General features: G+C 55.7%; 1 protein-coding gene across 1 annotated transcript in view; it reads left to right on the plus strand.

Moving 5' to 3' along the window:
* Positions 1 to 122: 122 nt before the first annotated feature.
* Positions 123 to 24,380, plus strand: part of cd81a (CD81 molecule a) — a 34,132-nt gene continuing 9,874 nt past the window's right edge. The window contains exons 1-2 of the mRNA XM_069181802.1: positions 123 to 421; positions 10,238 to 10,352. Coding sequence (XP_069037903.1) covers positions 356 to 421; positions 10,238 to 10,352 — 181 coding nt within the window. The 5' untranslated portion in view covers positions 123 to 355. The remainder of the gene's footprint in view (positions 422 to 10,237; positions 10,353 to 24,380) is intronic.

A 24,380-nucleotide genomic window follows, 5' to 3' on the forward strand; every position in this document is an offset into this window, starting at 1 on the left:
GGGGTCTTACCGGCGCTGCGGTCGGCAGGCGGCGCTATTGAGCCTCTGGCGCTTGAGCGAAGCGGGGTGGAGGGGGGGCTGTAACAAAGAGTTATTAATCTCTCCCGTTGGTGGGCAGTCTCTCTGCCTCTCCTCCCCCCCCCTTGCGAGAAGTGGGAGCAGAGTTAGGGTGTTGTCTTGTTCGCCTCGTCTCGCCAGCCCGCTGCCAGCGCTCTCTCGCCCAGACAGGAGTCAGGGAGCCTCTCCGATAAGCCGGACACACCGCCCCGACCCGGAGCCGCTTATCCTCGGCACAGCAGGCGCAGCTCAGCCCGCTCCACCTCCGTCTCTCTCCGAGCAGCGCAGCGCGGCAGCCATGGGAGTGGAAGGGTGCACCAAGTGTATCAAATACGTCCTGTTTTTCTTCAATTTCATCTTCTGGGTGAGTGTGTTTCCCTCGCTGCCTTGAATTCCCCCCATCCCCCTCCTCCTTGTGTTTATTTGAGCGCTTCAGCGCTTACAGACCCGGCTGCTATCGCATGGCGAGTTTGTGTTTTATCGCGCGCGGGTGGGTAGGAGTGTGGCCGCCGCGGCGTGGCTGTGCGGAGATGGGGTCGCCGGGGGCTGGAGATGATGGGGGGGTGTTGCGGGAGAGCGCGGTTGGGACACAGGCGTCGGCAGGCAGGCGTGTCGGGGGGGGGGGAGAGAGATCCTCCAGCCCCGTCCGGACCACCTCCCGAGCCGCTGAGAGGGACGCACACCCCCTGATCCCCCGTGCGCCGAGGCGGGCGTAACGGGTCCGGAGAGGCGCACTTGTGGAGCCGTGCTCCTCGGGTAACGGTCCGGCCCAGACGGCGGGGCTGGGGGGGTCTAGCCTTTGCGGACGGGTTCCCCCGCATTTCCTCGGCCCGCTCTGGAAGGGAAGTCGCCGGAGAAGGGGGACGGTGTTTTCCCAAACAGACAGCCGGGGTGCTCCGGGTTTATTCGGCGCTCGGAGGCGCTGATCCCGGCGCCGAGAGTAACGGGTCGGCCCGTCGGTGCCGGCCCTCGGCGAGCCGGTTCTGTTAGAAAGCGGGTCTGGGTGGGAAATAAACGACCGAGCCGGGAGCGAGTGGCGGGTGTAAACTTCGAAGACGCGGGATGAAGAGAAAGAGAGAAATCGGTCTTCAACTTTTTTTTTTTGGCTCCACCTAGAATGGGAAGCTGGACGGGGTTGTGGAAAATGTGAATCAGTCTGTGGGGGGAAAAAAATAAAAACGGAACTAGACGAATGAGTGATCGTGGTCTGCAGCTCGCCGCTCCTCGTTGGCCATTTGCAAAAATTATTTCCTCGTCGTTTGGGTTGAGAAGGGGGGGATTGGGGGTGCTCTTCAACCTCCGGCTTTTACAGTGCGCCCCGGTGTCCCGTTATTTCTGTCTGCGAGGGTCAGACCACTCCTGACTGCTGCTGACACCTGGTTGTTAGTTGTGTTTCCCTGTGGCTTGAGGCGAATTCAGTTGTGTAACGGCTTCTCAGTACGGGGGTGGAAAAGCTGCTAGCGGAATCGAAACATTCTTTCAGATTCATCCGAGTTTCAGGCTGGAAAATACCTTGTCAGCTACACTGTGCCTGGAGCCGAACGGCGGAAATATCCAGCCTTTTCTCAACCTGCACTGAAATGCTCACGGCTCCCATTGATAAACAGTATGTCAGCGGAATGAGGTTTAGGGAAATGTTTAAACTTTTTTGAACAGCGTTAAAGGGCTGCCGGTAAGAGGAAGGGGTTCCGGTCCGTTTGGACTCACGGCGCTGTATTTTAAACCCCCCCCGCCCGCCCGCACGGAAGCTGTGGCCGGGGCGCTTGCCCGCCAACCGCGGGTTCGAGTGAGGCGGGAAGACGTTGAGAAACCTCCGCCCGTCGCTGGTTTTTAAACCGTATCGCTCAGCGGAGTGTCCAGGAAAGCGCTGTATCAGTGCGAAGAATTATGATTAAAAACACCCCCCCCCCCCCCCACACCAGTGTGTAGCCCCCCCTGGATGACGCTCCAGTCCTCTCACACACACCAGCTCTCAGTGGGGAGGAGAGCAGAGTGATGAAGCCAGTTCAGAGATGGGGGTTATTAGGAGGCCATGACTGGTAAAGGCCAGGGGGAAATTTGGCCAGGACACCGGGGTTACACCCCTACTCTTTTCGAGAAACACCCAGGGATTGTTAATGACCACAGAGAGTCAGGACCTCGGTTTTACGTCTCATCCGAAGGAGGATATTAATTTAGGGTAGACAGAGTTAGATCAAGGCCCGGCAGTCTCAGCTGTTTTCTGGGGGAAACACTGATGTCCACTGCCAAGAGATCCAGATTGCCTGCTAACTAACTGTTTGCGCGTGTAGGCGTACAACGCCTTCCCTGATGCGTCATCGTCTCGAGGAGCTGTACAGCAAAATCTTCAAAAAACCTGTCAGAAGGACCACTTTTGGGGGGAGGAGGATTGAGCTCTTGTGATGTGTAAGGCAAGTGTCCTCTGCCCCACTTCTGGTAGATGTGTTGTCTCACTCTTCCGCTTCTTCAGGCCGGGGTGTGGGCTGGGGGGTTTCCTCAGGTTCACCCCATGTGCGGACAGAGGCCACTGGCCCTGAAGGTGAAAACTCCAGGGGTGCTCTTGGTGGTGGGGGGGGGGGACCCCAGGGATTCTCTACCAGAGCGGGATGCGGTTCGTCGCAAAGACGATTTGGTGGCGATGGCTGGGGTGCATGCTGGGAAGGCCCCCCCGAGCGCCGCGTTTCCTGGAGCCCGCAGGATGGGCCAGCGCCTCGTCTCTCTCGCTTGCACAGTAAGAACGCGACGGCAGGGATTCCCCAAAAAACCCTGCCTGTTGGGCCAGGGAATCCCCCCCCACAGCTATTTCAGTAACTGCGTGAAATCCCACCCCACCCTTTCTGCGTTCGTACTGCAAAAACACAAGCGCAGGGTTTTACAGTACAGCTGGGACCTGGAGAATGAAATTCCCAAACGGCCCTGACATCTGCTGTGTGTTTCTGCCAGAATTGGCGGAATGGCGGTTTTGGCCAGAGACCCAGGTGTGTTCACTGTCCCCCCCCCCAGCCCGCAGTGGGGTTCGCTCTGCTCCGTCGGGGGCCGGGGGAGAGCTACTGAAGCAGAGTGGGGGAGCTTCAGGGCCAGCACAGTACAGATATGAGCGTTTCGAAAACGGCCTGGGTTCAGGCGCGGGCTCAGCACCTCACCCTGCAGCTCGGCTGCTGTCGGCACCCGGGGGGGGCGTGACGGCGCTGCCCTGTGGCGGAACGGTAGGTTGCGGTCGCTCAGGCACCTGCCGTCGTTTTTTCTCTGTGACCCGCTGTTGGTCTGGTATCTATTTAGTGGGGGGCGGGACTGTTGGCTCTAAAGGTTGTTTTGGTGCTGGCACAGTCCTGGTAAAACCCCTCCTGCTTCTCCAGAGCCAGCCCGTCCCCTAGAGAATGCCAGTTCATCCCCGCCGCCGCTGGGCGGTGGAGTGGAGGTGGTTGCCAAGGGTTTTATCAGCCAACGTTTGCGTAGCAACCAGTGCGACACGAGCCACTGGGGCAGGATGAGTCACGTCGGAGGCGCGGGGCGGTTGTGCGACGACAAGGAGCCAAAGCAGAAGTTCGGGGTGCTGGAGTTGGGCGTCATGGACCGCGGCACGCCGCAGGGCTGCAGGAATGAGCTCCAGTGCGGCGCCCTGCTGGGCACAGATTGGGGGGGAGGGCGGTGACCTCTGTGCCCCTTGACAGGGCGATGGTCACTGGCCCATCTTTTCAGATCCCTACGGGCCGCGGTCAGTTCGGTTTGTTTCAATATGGCGCCTTTCACAGCAAGGTTGCTCCAAGGCCCTTAACAGTGCAAGTGACCAGACATGTTGTGAATACAGAACAGAAAAGACCGGAAGACAACGGAGGAGAGGAACCCAAAACTCCTTAGTAAGGAGGAAAAAAAAACCTTCTAGGGGTCCAAGGTCAACTGGCTGCCCAACCCCTTTGGGCATGCTAACATGATACAGTTAAAAAAAGGAATAAATGAATCAGGGTATTAATCCATCCAGCCATCATGTCTTCTGTGTGTCAGTACTCCATACAGATCTCTGTAGACCAGCAAAATCCTCCTAAGCGAAAGCTATATCCATGATGTCCCTCTTTGATCCGTGGCGGTGATGCAGCATCCAACTCAGATGGTCCCCAGCCCGGGCGCCATCCGGACATGTGGGGACGAGAGTAGGATAGTTCGGTCAGAACAGATGTATCTACCTGGTGGGCCAACACAGAGACACACAATGGCATGGACAGCAGCAGCACCAGCAGCCAGGGTTTTAGCAGGCTATGACGTAAGGTGTGAGCAGGCTGGGCTGAAGTAACAGGTCTTCAGTCTGGATCTGAATACTGAGATTGACGTTAAAACACTTTTTTTCCCCCTGCTGTGATAAGGCTGCCAGCAGTTCTTATATAAAGTATGAGTGTCCTCCCACTGTTTCCCACCCGAAAGAAGAGTGAGTTATCTGCACAGAGCTCTCCCTGTGAGGCCTGAAGACTCCTGGGTCATATCGTCCAGCAGCCTGGAGTTCTTTTTCTTCGTCGGTGTGTGCCGGTGTGCAGGAAGGGAGTGAGTTAGCGAGCTTGAGAGTGATCGCTGTATGTAGCGTGGCGGCTGGGCGTGCACCCCTCGTGCACGACGCAGAAACGGAGACGGGGGGGGCTCGTCTCCCGCCGGGTGTCACATACACGTTGAGGGTGAAACGAGGGGGGGCGGCGCCTGGCGATTCGGAGTCTGCCCCACCCACCCCCCCCCCCGAGCTTGGGAAAGGCACCAGCAGCTGGAAGGACAAGGACAGCGACTAAGAATAGATGAAGGGGGGAAACACCCCAAGCTTGAGTCGTCTTGCTAGGGAGACGGTTTCTGTAGCTCAGCCTGCTACGACAGAGCTGTTGGGAAAAGCAGTTCAGTTTGCTGCAGTGTCCCCCTGACCGACTCGGAGAACAGGGCCAGAGGGCGTCTTTGATTTCAGATCTGGCACTAAATTTAATCTCCAGAAACTGTACACGGTTTTGTCACATTGTCACTCCAGGGCTATTTATAGGGTCTGGGCAGGGCGGTATTTTTGGCAGCTCCTGGGGGGGGCATTCCGCACCCCGGTCTGTAACCCTGCCTCCTTTCCTGGTTCTAAAATGAGTCCTGCCCCCACAGGAACGCCTGGAGAAAAAAAAGAGCCAGGGGGTGGGGGCGCCACGGGGCTTCGGGTATTTAGGGCCCGAGCTGGAAAGCGTGCCGAGACCGGAGGGTGATTTTCGGGAAAGTGTGGTCTTTCCCGGAAATGCCTGCTGACGGATCGCCCCGCCCGAGAGAAACCCGAGCTGGGTTTGCAGTGACAGGTGCCCAGCTGGCACAGCGGGAGCTCAGGGCCTCCGGGGCGTCGGCAGGGAGGGGCGTGGCAGAGCGTGATGCCGGGGCGGGGTGTGTCCGTGGGCCAAGACACAAGGGGGCCTGCAGTCCCGCCTCTCGATGATGATGATGATGATGCTGCTGCTGCTCTTGGCCTTACGATCCTCATAGCCTCACTGGAACACGATGACGACGACTGGCGCGCTTTTCGAACTGGACACGAGTTGTCCGTGCAAGGCAGCGTGGGTTGGCGGATCCCACTCCAAGCGCCTCCTGACAGCTCTCCCCAGCGCGGGAGCTCGGATGATGCGCCGGGCTGACCAGACAATTTAATAATAATAATAACTCCTGACACTTATATAGTGCTTTTCTGGACACTCCACTCAGAGCTCTTTACAGGTATTGGGGATCCCCGTCACCCCTCCCCCCCAGTGTGCGGTAGAAAACAGAATCATCAAACACAGCCCTGCAAACAGGGGGCTCGGAGACCAGAGATGGCAGCAGGTCAGTGGAGTCAGAGGGAGGGTGGCGGTGTGTGGTTCTTGTCTTCAGACCTTACAGGGAGAGCTCTGTGCAGATAACTCACTCTTCTTTCGGGTGGGAAACAGTGGGAGGACACTCATACTTTATATAAGAACTGCTGGCAGCCTTATCACAGCAGGGGGAAAAAAAGTGTCTCTTCTTTTCTGTATGGACAACATGGATGGTCGCTTGCACTGTTAAGCGCCTTGGGGCAACCTTGTTGTGAAAGGCACTATATAAAGACAACCAGGTCTGAGCTGCTGAGAGAGTCATGGGGTGGGGCGCATCACAGTTTTGTGCTGGACAGACCAGCGTTGTAGCTGTGTGGAATTTGGCTGCAGCTGTTTTTAACAGCAGGATTAAAAAAAAAAAAGAACCCCAGCACGGCGGGCGCTGGAATCAAATAACATCCAAACAAAAGCAGTAATAAAATCAGAGTTCGGTTAGCATTAGCGCAAGACCCTGTTTCACTAGTCAGTGAGCTGAGGGAGGACGGCGGTAACTGAGGCCGAGCTCCAGTCCCTCTGAGGAAGGTCAGCAGTTCCCGGCAGGAAGTTCGAACGGTTGTTTATTTCCGGGAGACCTGTGGAGCGGCTCATCCCTCTTCCCGGAGTCACAGGGCACCGGCCGGACTGATCCCGCTCTGCCGACAGCTGTGGGTCAGCTCTCGGGTCCGCGGGCTGGCGTGGGGGCCGGATTCTCAAACGGGCCCGGGTTCCGGAGTGAAATCCCGGGGAGGGTCTCGGGCGGGACGGTGGGCAGCCGGGCGGGGGGGTGGGGTGGTGGGGGCCACTGGGGGCTGGAGCTCCGTAAGGCTGGCTGAGCCAGGGAGGGTTTCAGGCCTGAAGGAAGGCCCCAGAAATAACTCTGGGAGGACGGAGTCATCGATGAGCTCAGAGGCTCTGGAGGAGGGGGGGTGGTCATCGCACTTGCCGTCTTTCTGCAACGAGGTTTCTCTGCAACTGCGGCACTAGGGCTCCCCAGCCCGTACAGGGGTCTGGTTTAGATTACTGCCTCAGCTCCGCGGCCAGCTTCCACCCTCTATTTTTTTCCTCTCCCCTCGCAGACAGTGGAGGAAACTGAAACCGAATTCTCTCCCTTCTCCAAAGCTCCAAAACCAATTCCTGGTTGACGGCAACGGCGCGGCCTGGTTTTTTGGAGGGGGGGGAGAGCAGACGGCTTTATCCTCCCCCCCACCACCCCCTCTCCAGCCCAGAAACCCGTTCTGCCCTCCTTATGTTGGGGACTGGGGGGGTAGGGGGGAGTGAGTCTGTCCTGGGCTGCACAGACAGGAGAGGAGTCTGGGTGTGGAACAGAGGGCTGTCCCCGAGGCACGTCCCCGCTGCCTGCGCTCGGGAGAGAGGAGGGGGGCTGGTCTGCGGGGCCGTCTTCCCCGATTCTCCCCCCCCCCCCGTCCCCCGTGCAGATGTTGGAGAGCCTCACCCTTTGGCAGTGGCTGTGTTTGTCTGGTTGCTAAGCAACCGCTCTGCTCCCTGAGTCTCGCTGCGGCCAGGGCTCCCAGTTTGCGGCGCTCACACACACACACACGCGCGCGCACACACACAGAGGCCCGAAACAAGTGAAAACGGATCCCCAGGCCGACGCAGACGCGCTTCTGCGCCCAGCCGGGCTGCGTGACCTTCCCCTTCTCTTCCTGACCCTCCCGCGCGGGTGCGAACCCCCTGCGGTCTGCGCCCTGCCACGTCGGCCGAGCCAGGTCCCGGCGCGAAACGGCCCTGAGGCGCTGGGTTAGAGTCGCGCTGCGCTCGGAAGCCCGTGGCCCGGTCGCTGTGCGCCTCGCGCTGGTGACTAACGCTGGTAGTCTTCCCCCTCAGCCGGTTTCCAGGACAGGGGGCACAGAGAGAGAGCCATCTGGCTTTGAATTTTCCCAGCTGGGGCCGAAACAGAGTTCACAGTGAGTCAACGGTAACAAAAAAATCTCTCGTACAAGGGGGTGGGGGTGGGGTGCGTTCTGGCTGGACGGAAGACGCTGGGAAGGTGCTGTTTTTTTTGTTTTTTTTTAAATGTACCTCTTCCTGTGGTCCGGGCTGGGCGGAGCGAGACGCGAGGCCCTGTGGGCTGTCCGCCTGCCGCTCGTGGGGGTGTAACCACTTCTGCGCCCCCCACTTTCACCGGCAGCCGGCCGAGCTCTAACCCAGGTTGTTTGTTGTTTTGTTTTTTTTTAGCCGTGCTTGCGGAATTCCTCCCGGCGTTCCCAGATTATGGGAAGGGACAGTTTTACGGCCTTCTCCCAGATTGCTTTCATTAAGGCAGGCGCGTTGCGCTCAATAATTCAGCGGGCTGGGCCGTGCCAGTCCCGGATCGGAATGGTTTTGAGAGTTGCCCCCGCCGCTCCTCGCCCATTTCAGAAAGTGGCTGTCCATTATTGATGAGGTTGACGCTGCAGGGTTCCAGGGGGCACCCTGGATATAGGTGGATCGATAAGACTTTATCGATCCCGAAGGGAAGCCGATGCGTTACAGCAGCCCGAGGCGAGCAAAAAAAAAACCATCAGGATAGACGAAAAATTTGAATCCGTACAGTAATACAAAATAAATAAATACATAGGCGTGTGCAAAATACGATCATAGTCACTGTAAAAACAATAGAAGATGTGCAAAATGTGCATAGGTTTATACAGATTGAGTGTCCAAAAAGTACAATGCCGTCCACAGACGAGCAAATGAAGGGCCAACAGTCCTAGCTCAGGGCAGCGTTATTGGAGGAAGGACCTGCAGAAACGTTCCCTTGAACACTGTAGTATCTGTGAGTATTAAAGTGGTATTGCTCAGCGGAGGGGTGTTTTAAAGAGCTATCTCTCTCTCCCTTCCCCTGCGTGAGCGTTGAGCCACCCCCGTTCCCAGGTGCCAGCGACGACACCCGGACTTGTCCATCGCATCCTAACACGGGAGGCTCAGTTCCTCACCCTCGGGCCCGTGTGTCCCCCCCGGCGTCCCTCTGCGTGCGTGCTCAGGCCGACACCCCCGCCTTCTGGGGGCGTCCTTGCGGCTATGCCTCCTATCCCAACCCCCTGCCTGGAGGATTCCATCGGGGATCGAAAGAGGGGGCGACGGCGAGACCCGTTAAAAGCCGCGCCCCGACTGCTCACGGCTGTTTTCCTCTGCGGTCTCTCCTCGTGCCGGTTTTACAGACGGTTTGAAAGGCGACGGCGCCCAGCCCAGCCTGGAGGGGGCGCTCCCTTCGTCTGGACTGGGGACGCTGGGATTTTTTCCCGGCTGGTTGGTAGCCTTGTTTCCGAGGTGGTGAAGCCCGCCGCCAGCTACTAATCCAGTTTTATTGGTGGGGTTTTTGCGCCCTCAACACCGCCACTGAAGATCGGCGGAGTTGCAGCCCTGTGCTTTTGAAGCCCTGGGGGCGGCTGAGGCCCTCTGTGGGGCCCCGGGGCCCCCCGTTTCGGAAACGGAAAGAGCTTCTTCGCGACCAGGGGGGCGAGTGGAGGCAGGAAACAGGCCGCCGGTGATGGGGGGGTTAAGCGAGATCGCAGGGGGAGAGCTGCTCCACACAGACAGTTTTACACCCATCGCGTCTGTTTTGTTTGTTGTCCCGCCAGCCTGCAGGCTCTGTGTGTGTGTGTGCGTGCGTGCGTGCGTGCGTGCGTGCGTGCGCAGGCTTGCAGGAGCTCCTGAGACTAGGACAGGCATGCCTCTGTCGGTTTGGGGGGGCGGGGGTCCCTTGGCTTCCTTTCGAGAGCTCGGCCGCGGTAGGTGGGGGAGAGAGGGGGTCGGCTTCGCGCTTTCCCACGGCACAGAGAGCGGGAGACCCCCCGATTGGCTCACGGTAGGGGGGGGGGAGTGTGGGAAAGGGGGGGCCTCTGGGTCTGTTGTCTCCCGGCTCTTCTGACTGGCCGGAGGTCCTGACCCCAGTCTGACCTCCCTCGACTCCGGACAGGGGAAAGGTCAGCCCCCGTGTCTGGGGGAGGAGGAGGAGGAGGGGGGTGGTCTGTCCCTCTGGAATGCGGAACAGGGAGAAGGAGGGTCTTCTGTTTCAATCGCCTGAGAGCTGCTTGCCAGTTCTTATTTTTTAAAAACTTATTACCTCTTCAGCCCCTTCAGGAGCCTTCGGAATTGGCCGGGGAGCGCGTGTGCTGTAAGAAACGTTAAATATGAACTGTTCTGCTTGTTGGCGCTTGGATTCCGCGCGGTGTCGTCGAGTGGCTGAAAGCAGGATGAGAGAGAGAGAGAGACCAGTTCCAGGGAAGTTCCTGTTTCCTGTTGGACTCTCCCCCTCCCCCTGTTTTCCTGCGGTGGTTTGGGGGGTGCGAGGCGGTCAGGGGCGCTGCCCAGTGGTGGTCTGGTTGTGTGACGGGGGTCTCTGTCTCTCTCCGCAGCTGGCTGGCGGGGTCATCCTCGGAGTGGCCCTATGGCTGCGTCACGACAACGACACCAAGAGCCTGCTGGACCTGAAGCTGGAGGGTGATGAGGCCCCCAACACCTTCTACATCGGTAAGGCGTGCCGTGTGACGTCGGGAACCCCTGGGCTCCCCACGGGCGAGTTCCCACGAATCGTGACGCGAGGCGGCCCTTCCTGCTCACTAGTCCCTGTCATGACTGATCTACTGTGACGTACGAGTGGATAAGTGCAGGTTGTGCAGCAGACATTTCACTGCAGAAATGTCCCAATGTGATCTGCATGCAGAGTTAATAAGTAGTATTTGTCAGCAACACCAGCTCAAAGTCGAGAGCGATGTTTCTATTGGATTAAGTGAGCTGGATTCACAAGCCTGCTTGTTTACACTGTAATAGGGCCTCTTCACCCCCTCTGGAAGTTTTGTTCCCTCGTTCTGACTCACAGAACATGGCGCGCTGTGCAGACCTGGACATGTATTTGAACTATTTTATGATGTCAACTGGAGGTTTTACAAGTTACTGTGCACATTTTTCTCATATTGCAGTTCGGAAGGCGCTCATCAGTGCTGAATCTTCCCCACCCCCGAAATCTAAAAAGAGCGTTGTGGTTCCTCTTCAACTGAAACGTTGCCACATTGTGTAGTAACATTGTCAGCTACAGAAGCGTGTTGCGGCCGCTGAGGGGAAAAAAAACTAATCCCTTATCTCGTACTTCTGACAAAGTTCTCTTGTACTTCCGAGATAAGGAATGAGGAACATCGCCACGTGTGGACTTAATTTAGGCAGTGGAACTGATTGCATGTGTAACCGTTCATAACAGAGCCATCATTTCTTTGATCTCTCAATCCCACAAAACCGGTCCTCGTGCTTGTAGTGATCCTGTTCAGGTTTGCTAAAAATGGCAAGATTTCATTCGGACTAAAACCCCAGGCGAGAGTAGATCCGTCCACATTCTGCAGCGCCGGACACTTAATCCTGAGTCCTGCCAAGCTCACGGTAGCTTCTAGATGCGTCCAGTGCACAGCGTAACAGGTCGTCCATACACTGAAGGAGTCATTGCTATCTCGGGATTCCGAGATAAGGGGGCGGATTTATTTTTTTGGTGGCAGCAGTGGTCTTCCGTAGTCATCCAAGCCCAGCCATCCACCGGGAGAAACCGTTCCGGACCGGAAACCTTGTGACCTTGGACAGCAGGAGACCTGATTTTCCTCCCCGGCTGCAGTGCAGCCCCCGCCAGGAGAGTCGTCCTAACTCTGCTGTTAAACACCCCCTCTTCTCGACAGTGCCCGGGGCTCTTCAGTGGCCTCGCAGTCAGCACAGGGGCTCACTGCCTCAAAGGCAATCCTAGGTACAGCTTGCTTCGAACGAGCAGTCTGTTCTCCTGCCCCCATCCTGGTGCGTTCGCTTTGTCATGTGGATTTCCTATGCCTAGTGCCTAGGACCTATGACATTTTAAGGGCCGACGAAGGAGGGAAACTAACGAAAAACGAGCTGAAACAACATGCTTGCGATCGACTCTCGGTGCTCCAAATCAGTAATCCTACGATCTCTAGCGGCTGTTCTAGAAACTCGAAGTATTGAAGTGATGGTCACTTGACTCGCTCCATCAATCACGGGGTTTAGCATTAGAAGAGTTTAATCACGTCAGTCGATGTCATTCAATGGGCGTTTCCCCCTCTTTCTGCACATTGCGGAGTGAAAGTGCCCAGGGCCTACCAACACCTGAATCTGACCCCGGTCATGTGACTAAAAAACCCCAACGTTAAACCAGAGAGTGTGGTCAGGGGGCCGCAATCGGCGAAAAGTCCCCTCGCTTCTCTCTCCCCTGCCGTTGTTGAGCTCAGCAGGGGGGGGGCAGGAAATGCTCATAAGCTGGGGTTTCCTTTGTCTGGAGGATGTGTGCGCAGGGGTTAATGGACAGGGACAGCTGGCAGGATGTCGGCACACAGAGCTCTTCCTGAGACCTGCACAGGGGACGGGCCTGCGCCTCCGAGCGAGGACCCGGCAGTAGGCTTTGCACATACCTCTCTTCAGCTCTTCAGTTGTTTAGCCATGCCCAGATTGTGCCCGTTTGGGGTCAAGTGAAGCCATTTTTAAGAACAGCACCACCCGTCCGCTCTGAGAAATTGTGCCAAACCCTCCCCTGAGACCCTCCCCTGGCTGTTGAAGAAGCTCCACTGACAGCTGACCTGGGCAGTAAAAACTCATTATTCCAGCTTTGCCAGGCGGACTGGGAGCAGCTTGGTGGAAGACTGGGAAATCAGTAGCATGATGGGACCGGTCCTGAAGACCAGTCATTTCTGCTCAGGCGTGGTGACTGGGGATTTTCCAGCCTGCTAGTTGCGTTTTGCATCTTCAGAGCTGTTGACAGGCTTGAGCAGCACCAGATCGCAGAGGTGAAAGTAGAGTAAACCACCGTGCCTTATCAGGCTCTGTTAGACTTATAAGATAAACAGTCCGCATAGGAAAACTGAGTTGTGCGTCCTGCCAGCTTTCTCTGGAAGTGGACAGGGGAGGGGTCTGAGCGCTGACGGCTGTGCAGCTGAAGGTCGTAGCTGCTGGCTGGAGCTGAGGCCACCCTTGCTGCACAGGAAAGGACCATCCTGGCTGATCTTGTACAGCTCCCCCGCACACCAGCCTTTAGGGCTCAGGATCTGCCCCTGTGGCTGGAAGCTTGCCAGTTCAAATCCCACAGCTTGCAAAGGAATCCTACTCCGTTGGGCCCTTGAGCAAGGTCCTTCACCCCAGCTGCTCCAGGGGCGCCGTATTAATGGCTGACCCTGCGCTCTGACCCCCAGGCTTCTCTCCCCGTCTGTGTGTCTCATGGAGAGCAAGACAAATTCCTAATACAAGAAATTGTATCTGGCCAATAAAGTGATCTTATCTTGCCTAGCTGTGGCGGTGTGGCTGCACAGGAAGGGACCATCCTGGCAGATCTTGTACAGCTCCCCCACACACCAGCCTGTCAGGAAGGAGCTTAGCCCCTGCGGTATCTCAGGGGGACATCCAGCCGCTCGGCCTGTGTGTTGGGTTAATGAGTACGAGCCATTGTGGTTGCCAAGTCACCTTTGCTCGGTGCTTGTTTCACAAGGGTTTAGCCTGTAGAGCTGCGATTGTCCTGGAACAAGGCAACAGCACACAGAGGTGGGGGGGGGGGGAGGAGAGAGGCCTGAATGGCCAGCACGTCAAAACCCTCCATCTACTTTCCCATCCTTAGTCCTCCAAATTATACTGTCCTTCAAAAACTGCTCGTCGGTTTTCCAAGAGATATTTTAAGCCCAGATTCTGCTACGTGTACCACACAGTGAAGATGCCAGAGACCACAGCTGACAGGCCTTCAGACACGTACTCAGCTGTGTGCCGTTGTAGGACTTCCTGCCTGGCGGGCAGCGCTGAGACTCCTGAAGCAGGGCCGCGCTCGGTGTTGCGCCATGCCTCTGCTAACGGCACTCTTTCTGTCTTGGCCGGATGCGAGTGCGTAGGAGCATTTGCCGGATGAATAATGGCAAAGGAGGGAGTGGGACCTCCTCTCCGGCTGCTTTTACCAGACGTGGGAATAGGGGCGCGGAAGTGACTCCTGGGGGTCAGCCTTGTGGTCGATCTTCAGGTTTGGGGTGCCGTGAGTTCTGGTGCAAACTGTGCCGGGGCTGGAGGGGTAGTTTCTGACCTCAGCTATGCAGGTCACGTCTGTGGCTCATGTACGAGGCCCAGCTTGTCATGAAATAGATCCCAGCTGTTCTAGGGGTTGTCAGGGCAGCACTAGGAAGGGTTAATCTCAAGCTGGTGTTGAGACAATAGCTGCCAGAGTGTATCGGGCAAGATGAGTTCCCGTTCCCATTTCCCTCGGCTCCCTCTCATTGTCCACGGTCTTCCTATCACAGGGACAGCTTAGCAGCGTCCTGTGCTGTTTTTCCTTCTGTTCTATTTCTGTCACTGTCTCTTAACCTCTCGTCTTCCTGCCCTCTCACCCTCGTGGAGGAAGGAGTTGTTTTTCTGGACCTCTGTCCCAGGAAAGATCTTTCCTGAAGCAGCAGGGAACTGCACAGTAGGAGACCGACTGATGTGGCGGCCAGCAGCTCTCAGCAGCTCTCAACTCCCTGTGGTCATTAAAACTCTCAGGGTGTTTCTCGAGAAGAGTAGGGGTGTTACCCCAGTGTCCTGGCCAAATTCCCCCCCCTGGCCTTTACCAGTCATGGCCTCCTAATAACCCCCCTCTCTGAACTGGCTTCATCACTCTGCTCTCCTCCCCACTGAGAGCTGGTGTGTGTGAGAGGACTGGAGCATCATCCAGGTGGGGCTGCACACTGGTGGGGGTGGAGGGGATCCCCATTACCCGTAAAGAGCTCTGAGTGGAGTGCCCAGGAAAGTGCTATATAAATGTAAGGAGTTATTATTATTATTATTATTATTATTAATAATAATATCATCATCATCATCATCATCATCATCATCATCATCAATGTGAGAACTGGAAAAGCCACTGAACCCAGCCTGCCCCCCGATTCCCCCCCCCTGCGCTGCCTCGGCATCTCGCATGCCCATCATGAGCCCCCGCAGACCCCGCCGTGTCACGATGAGGGACGGCATGCCGGCGCCGAGGAGGCCTGCCCGGCCCAAACTGGATCAGGAGTTTCGTCACCGCAGGGCCTCGCTTAGAAGAATTGCAATGTGACTCAGTTAGTGCTGACCGGTGGATTGCTCAATCCGTCTGCCTCCACTGTCCCTGCTACAGAGTCCTGGGGCTTTGTCTGGGCCAGAGCGGCTGGGGAATGCGATTCCAGAGAGAGTGTCAGCAATTATTAATGATTATTAAGACCTCTTAGGATAACAGTAATGTGGTCAATAAGTGGAAAAGCCTGTGTATTCACTTGCACCTTCAATTTCTGAGAGAGATGAGGTCCACCGCAACGGCAACGTGCATTTATACCTTGTTGGGATTCCGTATGTACCCCCTCGCCCCCTACAGGACATGTGGTGCATTGCAGTTGGATTCTCAGGTTCCGAAGGTGTGGCGGCTCGTAATGGAAACGCTGACCTGCACGTTAACAGTGCGACAGCTGGAAGGAAAGTTTTTTTTTTCTTTTCTCTTACTCCAAGTCAACAGTGAGAAATTCCAGCTCCTCTGTTGTAATTTGGAAAAACAGAACACTCTGGGGTGTGTTGTGACCACATTTCGCAGGCGTCTGGAGCTGAGAATGCCGGCGCAATTTTGTGTGTTTGTCGGGGGGGTGTGGTACCATGTGGTTTTGCGCTGTGTCAGCTGGAAACCTGTGGTGAGAAAGTGATTCCATCCTTTTTGTTTGCCTGTTTGGAGGGCAGCTGCCTGCCTGGAAACTGAGGACTCAAAAACACATTTGCTGGAAGTTTGTTGAATGCAGATGAGAGAAGAGCACCAGGGACCTGGTACTGCAAGTGAGATGAGGCCTGCACAGAGTTTTGGGTGGATTGATACTTGGACTGCTTACAAAACCTTTCCGGCCTGTTTTTTGTCACTCTTATCAAAGCCTCCAGTTCGCCTAATTATCAAGGGTGAAAATCCTATGCTTGGCAGATAGTGACAACCCCTCTAAAATGCATTTGTTCTTCCGAAGTGATGAAAGGGAGCCAGCGTGCAGTTTCGAAATCACTGTGATCACAGTGGCCTTTTTTTCACAGGCTGCTCCACTTGTAGGGGGAGGGAGAGAGAGGCTTGTGTTGCATCTCGAGTCCGAACTGCCCCGTGCTTGTGAGGCTCTCTGCCAGTCAGGCCTGGCACACTCTGTAATAAGCCTGAGGTTATTGAACAACTCCCAGGGACCGGGCACGAGCCATCACTAATAGCTGTAAATCGCTCCCTGGAAAATGTCGGTAATAAATCCAGGCAGCTCTTCGGAAAGAGTGGAGCAGCCAGTCGTTCAATTAACTCTGTCCTCATCGCCCGGCCGCGGGGAGGGGGAGGGAAACTGATACACCAGCCCCCGCGCGTGACCAGAGCTCTGCCGCTGAGAGATCGATAGGGTGAGGGATGGGTGCATGGGCCGAAAAAGGGTGAAAAATGAAACAAAAAGTCAAATGCGAGGTGTACCAGGACCTCCAGGCTGGGGGTACCCTATTTAACGGGGTCCAGCCTGGGGTGACAAAACGGAACTGCTGGCACAGCGGCGACTGGACTGAGCCCGTTTGTCAGGGTCCAGTCTGGTAGAGCAGGGCGGGGCAGGCAGCAACGCCACAAAAACGTGGTGTGAGAGAGTGTGTCTTCCCCAGTGAAAATCCGTGATGGGACAGGCAAAAAGTAAAAGAACACCTTACGTGGGTGCAACCCCCTCTGGGACTCTCGGTGTAAAAACTCCCCCTTCCACACCCCCGGAAAATCCCCATTGCGGGGGGTGTCCGGTGATAGGACCTGCCCAGCTGGGGCTCATCTAGAAGCCGGTACTACAGAGACCAGGGCGCGGCAGGCAGCAACGCCACAAAAACGTGGTGTGAGAGAGTGTGTGAGTGTGTGAGAGAGTGTGTATGGGTCTTCCCTAGTGAAAATCCGTGATGGGACAGGCAAAAAGTAAAAGAACACCTTACGTGGGTGCAACCCCCTCTAGGACTGTCGGTGTAAAAACTCCCCCTTGCGGGGTTAGTCCCTGCTCGTCCCATTGCGGGGGGTGTCCTTTATAGGACCTGCCCAGCTGGGGCTCATCCTCTAGAAGCCGGAATAGCTGGGACTACAGAGACCAGGGCTCTGCCTCCATGCTGGACACTCCCCCGTGTAACGCCACAGGAGATATAGACGATGTGTGGGATTTTCTCACCTTGACTGCAGGGCCGAGCTGTGTAAAAAGTTTAGCTGGGTTGTGGCATCGGGTGCTTTTTCTGATCAGGGAGACGAAGACTTTTGAAGCGTTAAAGTTCTAAAGAGTGCTTTTTCCTCACTCAAAGTAAAGACATCATGAGTGTGTAGGAAAAGCCCTCCCTTCGGTCGTTATATTAACTTGCAGATGGTTTTTTTTTTATTAATTGGAGGGAGGGCCTGAGTTTTGCATTTAAAGATGGGCTTTTGTGTCAGGAGGTGGAGACTTCATTGAGAAACCCCGCATCGCATGTATGCAGTGACGGGGAACTCCCCCTGACAGGAAATGTTATTTGCCAACCGCGCTGTGAGAAAAGGGACCCGCCCGCCTCGCCTGAGCTGAGCCCCCACCCCCGCGCTCGCTGCCCGCTGCTGCTCCCAGCTCCCACGGCCCTCTCGGAGCTCTCCACGCCGGGGCCAGAGCCTTCTCCCAGCGACGCTTGCACAGGAGAGGTCGTGGCGGCATTTATCCGTGGAGACGGACTTGTAATATCAGCAGGGCCGATCGCACACAGGAGCAGGAAGCTTGGAGAGCCCTCTTGCTGCTTCTCCTTTTTTTTCCTTCCTCTTCAGAAGTACTGTTCTTAGTCAGCGGTCTGTTCCAGGGCTGGTGAAAGTGCAGGGGATGCTGCCCAGTACAGAGCTGTCCATGACAGGCATGCAGAGGCAGGGATGACCACAGAAGTAAAGTGATTCCACAGGGCTGGGAATCAATGAGAAGATAAGATCACTTTATTGGCCATATACAATGTCTTTTCACAGACCCCAGTTTGCTCTCCATGAGACACGCAGACAGGGAGAGAAGCTGGGGCTCAGAGCGCAGGGTCAGGCACCCCTGGAGTGAAGGGTCTTGCTCAGGGGCCCAACAGAGTAGGATTCCTCTGCCGGCTGCAGGATTTGAACCGGCAACCTTCCAGCCACAGGCGCAGATTCACCACAATGCCCCTTGAATAGTCTCCCTCCTCCTTGCCCCCTCACCACCAGTCATCCCAGCCCGGGCCGGTGTAGAATTTGTCAGCTCAGTGCCGAGCAGCCCTAAGAGCCCAGCCAGAGGCACAAGCAGCCCCCAGAGACTCCCCCCGCAGTGGAGTCTCAATCCCGAGCCCCGTGCATGCGGGTGGTTTTAAACGCTGAAGGCTGCAGGTTCCTGCCCTATCCTGTACGCTGATCAGGCGACGCCCGGACATTGGTAATGAAGGCGCTGCCTTCTCCGCCAAAAATGAGCAAAATTAAATCGCAGGAGCTACGTAAGGAAGTGATTGCTGCTCATGTATAATCGTTTGTAAAAATATATGCGGTTCAGTATGTTGAACTACAGTGCTTTTACATCGTGACCTGGTCATAGGTCAGAAGTGTTGTTCCACGGGGTTCACCAACCCTGACTGGGGCAGTTCTGCTGCCCCGTTTTCTACCCCCTAGTCGTGAGGGCACCCCCCTGGTGTCTCTTACAGCGCAGCTCCACGTTTTATTCATTGTCAGTAAGTTACTGGGCTCTTGCAGCACATGTCCTGTGAGCACTGCTGGGGGCCTGTCAGTGTCTGGTGGGAGCAGGTGGGAGCCTTGCCGGTACCTGGATGGGAGACTCCTGGGAAAGCTGGGTTGCTGCTTGAAGAGCTTTTATCAGAACCAGTAGGGGGCGCTCAACATGTGGCCCGTGTGGGTCCTAATGCCCCAGTATAGCGACAGGGACGCCATACTGTAAAAAAGGTGGATGAGACTTTTTAGATTGAAATTCACAGATCTAGAGTTGTAGGTTAAAAGATGGCAAGGTCCACCACAGCCCCACCCCTGCACCACAACAGCAACTTCCATTTGCACCCTGCTGAGATTCTGTATATACACCCTCGCCCCCTACAGGACACAGGGTGCATTGCAGCTGGATTCTCAGTTCCGAAGGTGTGGTGCCAATGGTGGCTCATGGAAGATTCTCCATGAATAGAAACACTGGCTTGCGTGTAATGGCTCGCTATGTAATAGTGATGACGAAGATTATTACTGGGCTTGCTTGCCCACAGTTGCAGAATATTTTCCAGCCCAGGTCACTTCCTCCACATGCTCCACTTGCCTGGGGAGGGTCATCTTCACTTGGCAAAGCACAGCACTGCCGAGGAGCTCAGCGGGGCTCAGTGTTTCGGCACTCAGCACGTCAACAGCACGGCGCAGTTTCTGGCACTGCCGTTCGTGTGAGGTAGGCAGTGAGAGACCGAGAGAGAGAGGCCAATTAAATCTGTAAGATCTAACACTGCTGCTTCCACACCCAGGAGCTGTCAAACAGATGGTTTCCAAATGTAGGCGCCTTTCAGTGCCACCTTTATTTCATCACAGTCCCTGCGGCCATTGTCACATCCCCCATCCCCCAAATAAAAATTTAGGAAGGGTTCGGTTTGGTTTTTATACCCCCGTATTTGCACGTATGCCCCGATACAAAGACGTGTAGGAATCGCCAGGACATAAACGCAGAACAGCAGCAGAAACCTCAAAGTTCAGTAACGTACAACTTGAAAAAAGCAAGTCAGCCAAGCAGTGCGAGAAGACAAACCTGTGTCAAAGACAAAAAAGACAAAGACAAAAGGAGGTGTGTGCCTTTCTGCTCCTATAATGCTTACCAGAGGACAGGGGAGATACCAGGGTGGTGGTTATCCTTTGCAATACTCCCAGCCCACCTGAGACGGGGAGCTGTACTCCAGTGATGTCCTGGGCTAACCTGATCACCCCCTATAACTCTGCTGCCAAGCCACACTGTAATACCACACCTGAGCACACTCTCAGGAGTGCACCTGGAAAATGTAGCACAGACAGTTGAAGATGGACCAAAGTTTGAGTGCTGTCGCACCTTCTTTGTGGCTCCAGGTGCATGCTGGGACTATGTTAAATCATCAGTAAAGCAGGTACCCAGGAACTTGAAGCTGCTAATCTCCACAGCCCCCCCTCCAGCTCTTTGGTTTTGCTGACGTGAAGGGAGAGGTTGTTGTCACTCCACAAGGTGCCTGACCTCATCCCTGCAGCCGTCTCATTGTTACTGGGGATTCGGCCAACGATGAGATAAGATCACTTTATTGGCCACATATTTTTTGGGGTATGAGGAATTCATCTTTTCGCAGACCCCAGCTTGCTCTCCATGAGACACAGACAGGGAGAGAAGCTGGGGGTCAGAGCTCAGGGTCAGCCATTTATACAGCGCCCCTGGAGCAGTTGGGGTGAAGGGCCTTGCTCAGGGGCCCAACGGAGTAGGATTCCTCTGCCAGCCGCGGGATTTGAACTGGCAACCTTCCAGCCACAGGCACAGATCCTGAGCCACAGGGCCACCACTAGTTCCACCCAGACTAGTCAGCAAGCTCAATGATTTGAGCATCGGCTCCTGACTCTGCAGCTGGATTCTGCACTTCCTGACTGGCAGACTGTGAGCCACAGGCAACCTTCCAGCCACAGGCTGTGTCCTGAGCCACAGAGCCACCACTCCGGCCGGTGGTGAGGGCCATATCATCAGCATACATGTAGTAGTAATAATAATAATAATAATTGCTTATACTTATATAGCTCTTTTCTGGACCCTCCACTCAAAGCGCTTTACAGGTAATGGGGATCCCCTCCACCCCCACCAGTGTGCAGCCCCACCTGGATGATGCTCCAGTCCTCTCACACACACCAGCTCTCAGTGGGGAGGAGAGCAGAGTGATGAAGCCAGTTCAGAGATGGGGGTTATTAGGAGGCCATGACTGGTAAAGGCCAGGAGGAAATTTGGCCAGGACACCGGGGTAACACCCCTACTCTTCTAGAGAGACACCCTGGGATTTTTAATGACCACAGAGAGTCAGGACCTCGGTTTTACGTCTCATCCGAAGGACGGCGCCTGTTTACAGTATAGTGTCCCCATCACTATACTGGGGCATTAGGACCCACATGAGTCGCAGGGTGAACGCCCCCTGCTGGCCCCACTAACACCTCTTCCAGCAGCAACCTTAGTTTTTCCATGTAGCTGGAACTGAAGCACCGTCTTGGGTAAACAAGCCGAACAGCAGGGGGGCTAAGCACACAGCCCCGATGGGGAGCCCATATTGACGGCCCGTGTGGAAGAAAGCTTCCCCTCGGCCCCGGGCCAGCCAGGACCTTCCTCAAGGATGTGTCGAGGAAGGCGAACCACGCCGCGCGGGGACTGGAGCCAGCTCGCGCTCGGAGCCCGTCGCAGCCGCGTAAAGGGGCAGCAGAGCCCGGCGGGCGGGGGGCGCCGTTTGCGGGGCCTGACGCCGACGCTTGCGCGGGAAGGCGAGAGGGGGAGCAGCAGGAGGGTTCCTCTGGGAAAAACTGCAGCGAGATGTTGTCGAGTGGGCCTCCCTCCCTCCGTCCCCCTGGCTGGCCCTCGTGCTTGGCAGTCCGTTCTTGAAACGTTTCCCCTAGGGGGGGGTTAGTTCCTGCTTCCTGTGTGTGTGTGTGTTCAGGGCCTGCAGTGGTTCTTCCTGCAGTCCTCAGCCAGCCCTGTGACCCTCAGGAGAGGGGCGGGCTGTCGGAGAGCTCTCGGCTTACCTGATCTCGCCATGTCTTCACCCCAGGAATCCTGGGAAATCTCCTGTCAGGCTCGTGAGTTGGCCCAGGAGCGAAAAGGCCAAACCAAGAGCACCTTTTATGCGCCAGTGGATGTGATTGAGCTGCTTCGCCCTGCCTTTGCAAAGTTTTCATTCTGATTTTTTCTTTGTCTTTACAAGACGAGACAAAGCAGCTGTTTGAGGCAGAGTGGAGCAGCTGTGTGATGAAGAAAAGCTGTTCGCACTCTTGCGAGCTCAGAATTCAGCTTATTTGTCAGAGGCTCATTTGCATGAAAGCTCCGATACCAAGGCGTTGAGGAAAACGCCAACAACGTACACGCAGAACAACCGCAGCAAAAACAACAAAGTTAAAAGACACAAAACCACAGCGTGAGTCAGTGGTGGGGGTAGAGTTCAATAGCCTGACAGCTTGTGGGAAAACGCTGTCTCTGAACCTGGAGGCGTGTGCCTTTTCTGCTCCTGAGACGGGGAGCTGTACGCCAGTGATGGCCAGGGCTGACCTGATCACCCCCTTCTGGTCAGACAGCGAGCTGGTGCCGAACCACACCACACCGAGCACACTCTCAATAGTAAGAAGACGAGAGAGTTGGAAGATAGACCACGTTGTTTCCAGCTGTCTGGGGAAGTACAGTGAAGGTACACAGCTCCCTTTGTGTAGCTGCAGTTGCATGCTGGGACCCCGTGAAATCATTAGTAAAGCAGGTGCTTGGTCTCCACAGCCACCCCAGTGACGTGAACATGGGCGTGTCTCAGAGGTGACAAAACGGGACTTTGCTGACAGTGAGGGAGAGATGATTGTCAGTGCTCCACTCCACCCAGTTCCTGACCTCATCCCTGTAGGCTGTCTCCTTAATCCCAGTGATTCGGCCAGTGGTGGTAGTGTCATCTGCATATCTGTGGATGGAGTTGGAGCTGTGTCTGGCCACACACTCGTGGGTGAACAAGACGGCAGGGGGCCGAGCACACAGCCCTGAGGGACGCCTATATTGACGTAGCAGAAAGCCATCAACCCTCGCAGTCTGCCAGTCAGGAAGTGCAGAATCCAGCTGCAGAGACATGTGCTGATGCTCAAATCATTGAGCTTGCTGACTAGTCTGGGTGGAACTAGGGGTGGCCCTGTGACTCAGGATCTGCTCCTGTGGCTGGAAGGTTGCCGGTTCAAATCCTGCAGCCGGCAGAGGAATCCTACTCCGTTGGGCCCCTGAGCAAGGCCCTGAACCCCAGCTGCTCCAGATGCACCATATTAATGGCTGACCCTGCGCTCTGACCCCCAGCTTCTCTCCCTGTCTGTGTGTCTCATGGAGAGCAAGCTGGGGTATGTGAGGAGACAAATTCCTAATGCAAGAAATTGTATTGGGCTAATAAAGTGATGTTGTTGAACTGTAGTGTTAGTGGCAGAGCTGTAATTAATGAATATTAGTCCTAAGATTTGTGTCTTTATCATCCCAAGAAGCCGGGGCAGTGTAAAGAGCCAGGGAAATAATGTCAGTGGATGCTGGTATTCAAACTGCAGGGGTCTCAGCACTCAGGTACCATAGTGCTAATACGCCTCATGACCAGCCATTCAAAACATTTCATTTCAGTAGATGTGAGCGCTGCTGGTCTCATTAAAACAGGCCAGAGTGTTTTTCTTCGGCACTGATATAGTGGTGGTTTCCTTAAGAGTCTCTCAAGCACCATTTCGATGTCCTAAAACCTGGTTGGATTATGAGAGTCAGGAGAGCTCAGCTTTCCTCCTTTTTAAATGCCAGCAGGCATATCGCCCTGCAGCTCCCAGCTGGCAGCCCCACTGGAGCTCAGCAGGTGTGAGCCTGGCCAGTACCTGGATGGGAGACTCCTGGGAAAGCTAAGGTTGCTGCTGGAAGAGTTGTTAGTGGGGCCAGTAGGGGGCGCTCACCCTGCGGTCTGTCTGGGTCCTGATGCCCCAGTATAGTGACGGGGACACTATACTGTAAACAGGTGCCGTCTTTCGGATGAGATGTAAAACCGAGGTCCTGACTCTTTGTGGTCATTAACAATCCCAGGGTGTCTCTCGAGAAGAGTAGGGGTGTTACCCCAGTGCCCTGGACAAATTTCCCCCTGGCCTTTACCAGTCATGGCCTCCTAATAACCCCCATCTCTGAACTGGCTTCATCACTCTGCTCTCCTCCCCACTGAGAGCTGGTGTGTGTGAGAGGACTGGAGCATCATCCAGGTGGGGCTGCACACTGGTGGGGGTGGAGGGGATCCCCATGACCTGTAAAGAGCTCTGAGTGGAGGGGCCAGAAAAGCGCAATATAAGTGTAAGCAATTATTAAAGATTCAATTCAGGGAAGCATCAATTTCACAGCCTTTCTATGAGCTAATGAAGTCCTAGGGGGAGGTTTATAAGGTGGGCTGCTCTTGTCCATCCTGCACAGAGCAGCAGAAAGCTCTTTGGACTTCTCTTCCTCGTGTCTGTGGCTGGATTCCTCTGCAGGCCCTCTCGCCCTGCTCGTCTTGGTGCAAGACGCCATCCCGCCATTGGAAGGGCATGAGCCACCCAAGGTGGATGCTGGGATGCCCCCCACCCCCCTCTGTGCGCAGTTAGCTATAGCTGGGCCTCGCTGGGCCAGCAGCCACCTGGCTTGTCTCCCTCAGAGCCCCTCGGCAGGAGAGCTGCTCTGCTCCCTGCGCCCTCTGGGGTACACTCCCCCCCGAGAGGTGACCTCCTACACATCGAAGCTCTCCGCACTGTCATTTCCCCCCGAGCAAAACACCCGTTTCCACTTCTCGGTTCCTGCG

Source organism: Lepisosteus oculatus, chromosome 21 (genome assembly GCF_040954835.1).
Source record: "Lepisosteus oculatus isolate fLepOcu1 chromosome 21, fLepOcu1.hap2, whole genome shotgun sequence".
Taxonomy (NCBI): Eukaryota; Metazoa; Chordata; class Actinopteri; order Semionotiformes; family Lepisosteidae; genus Lepisosteus; species Lepisosteus oculatus.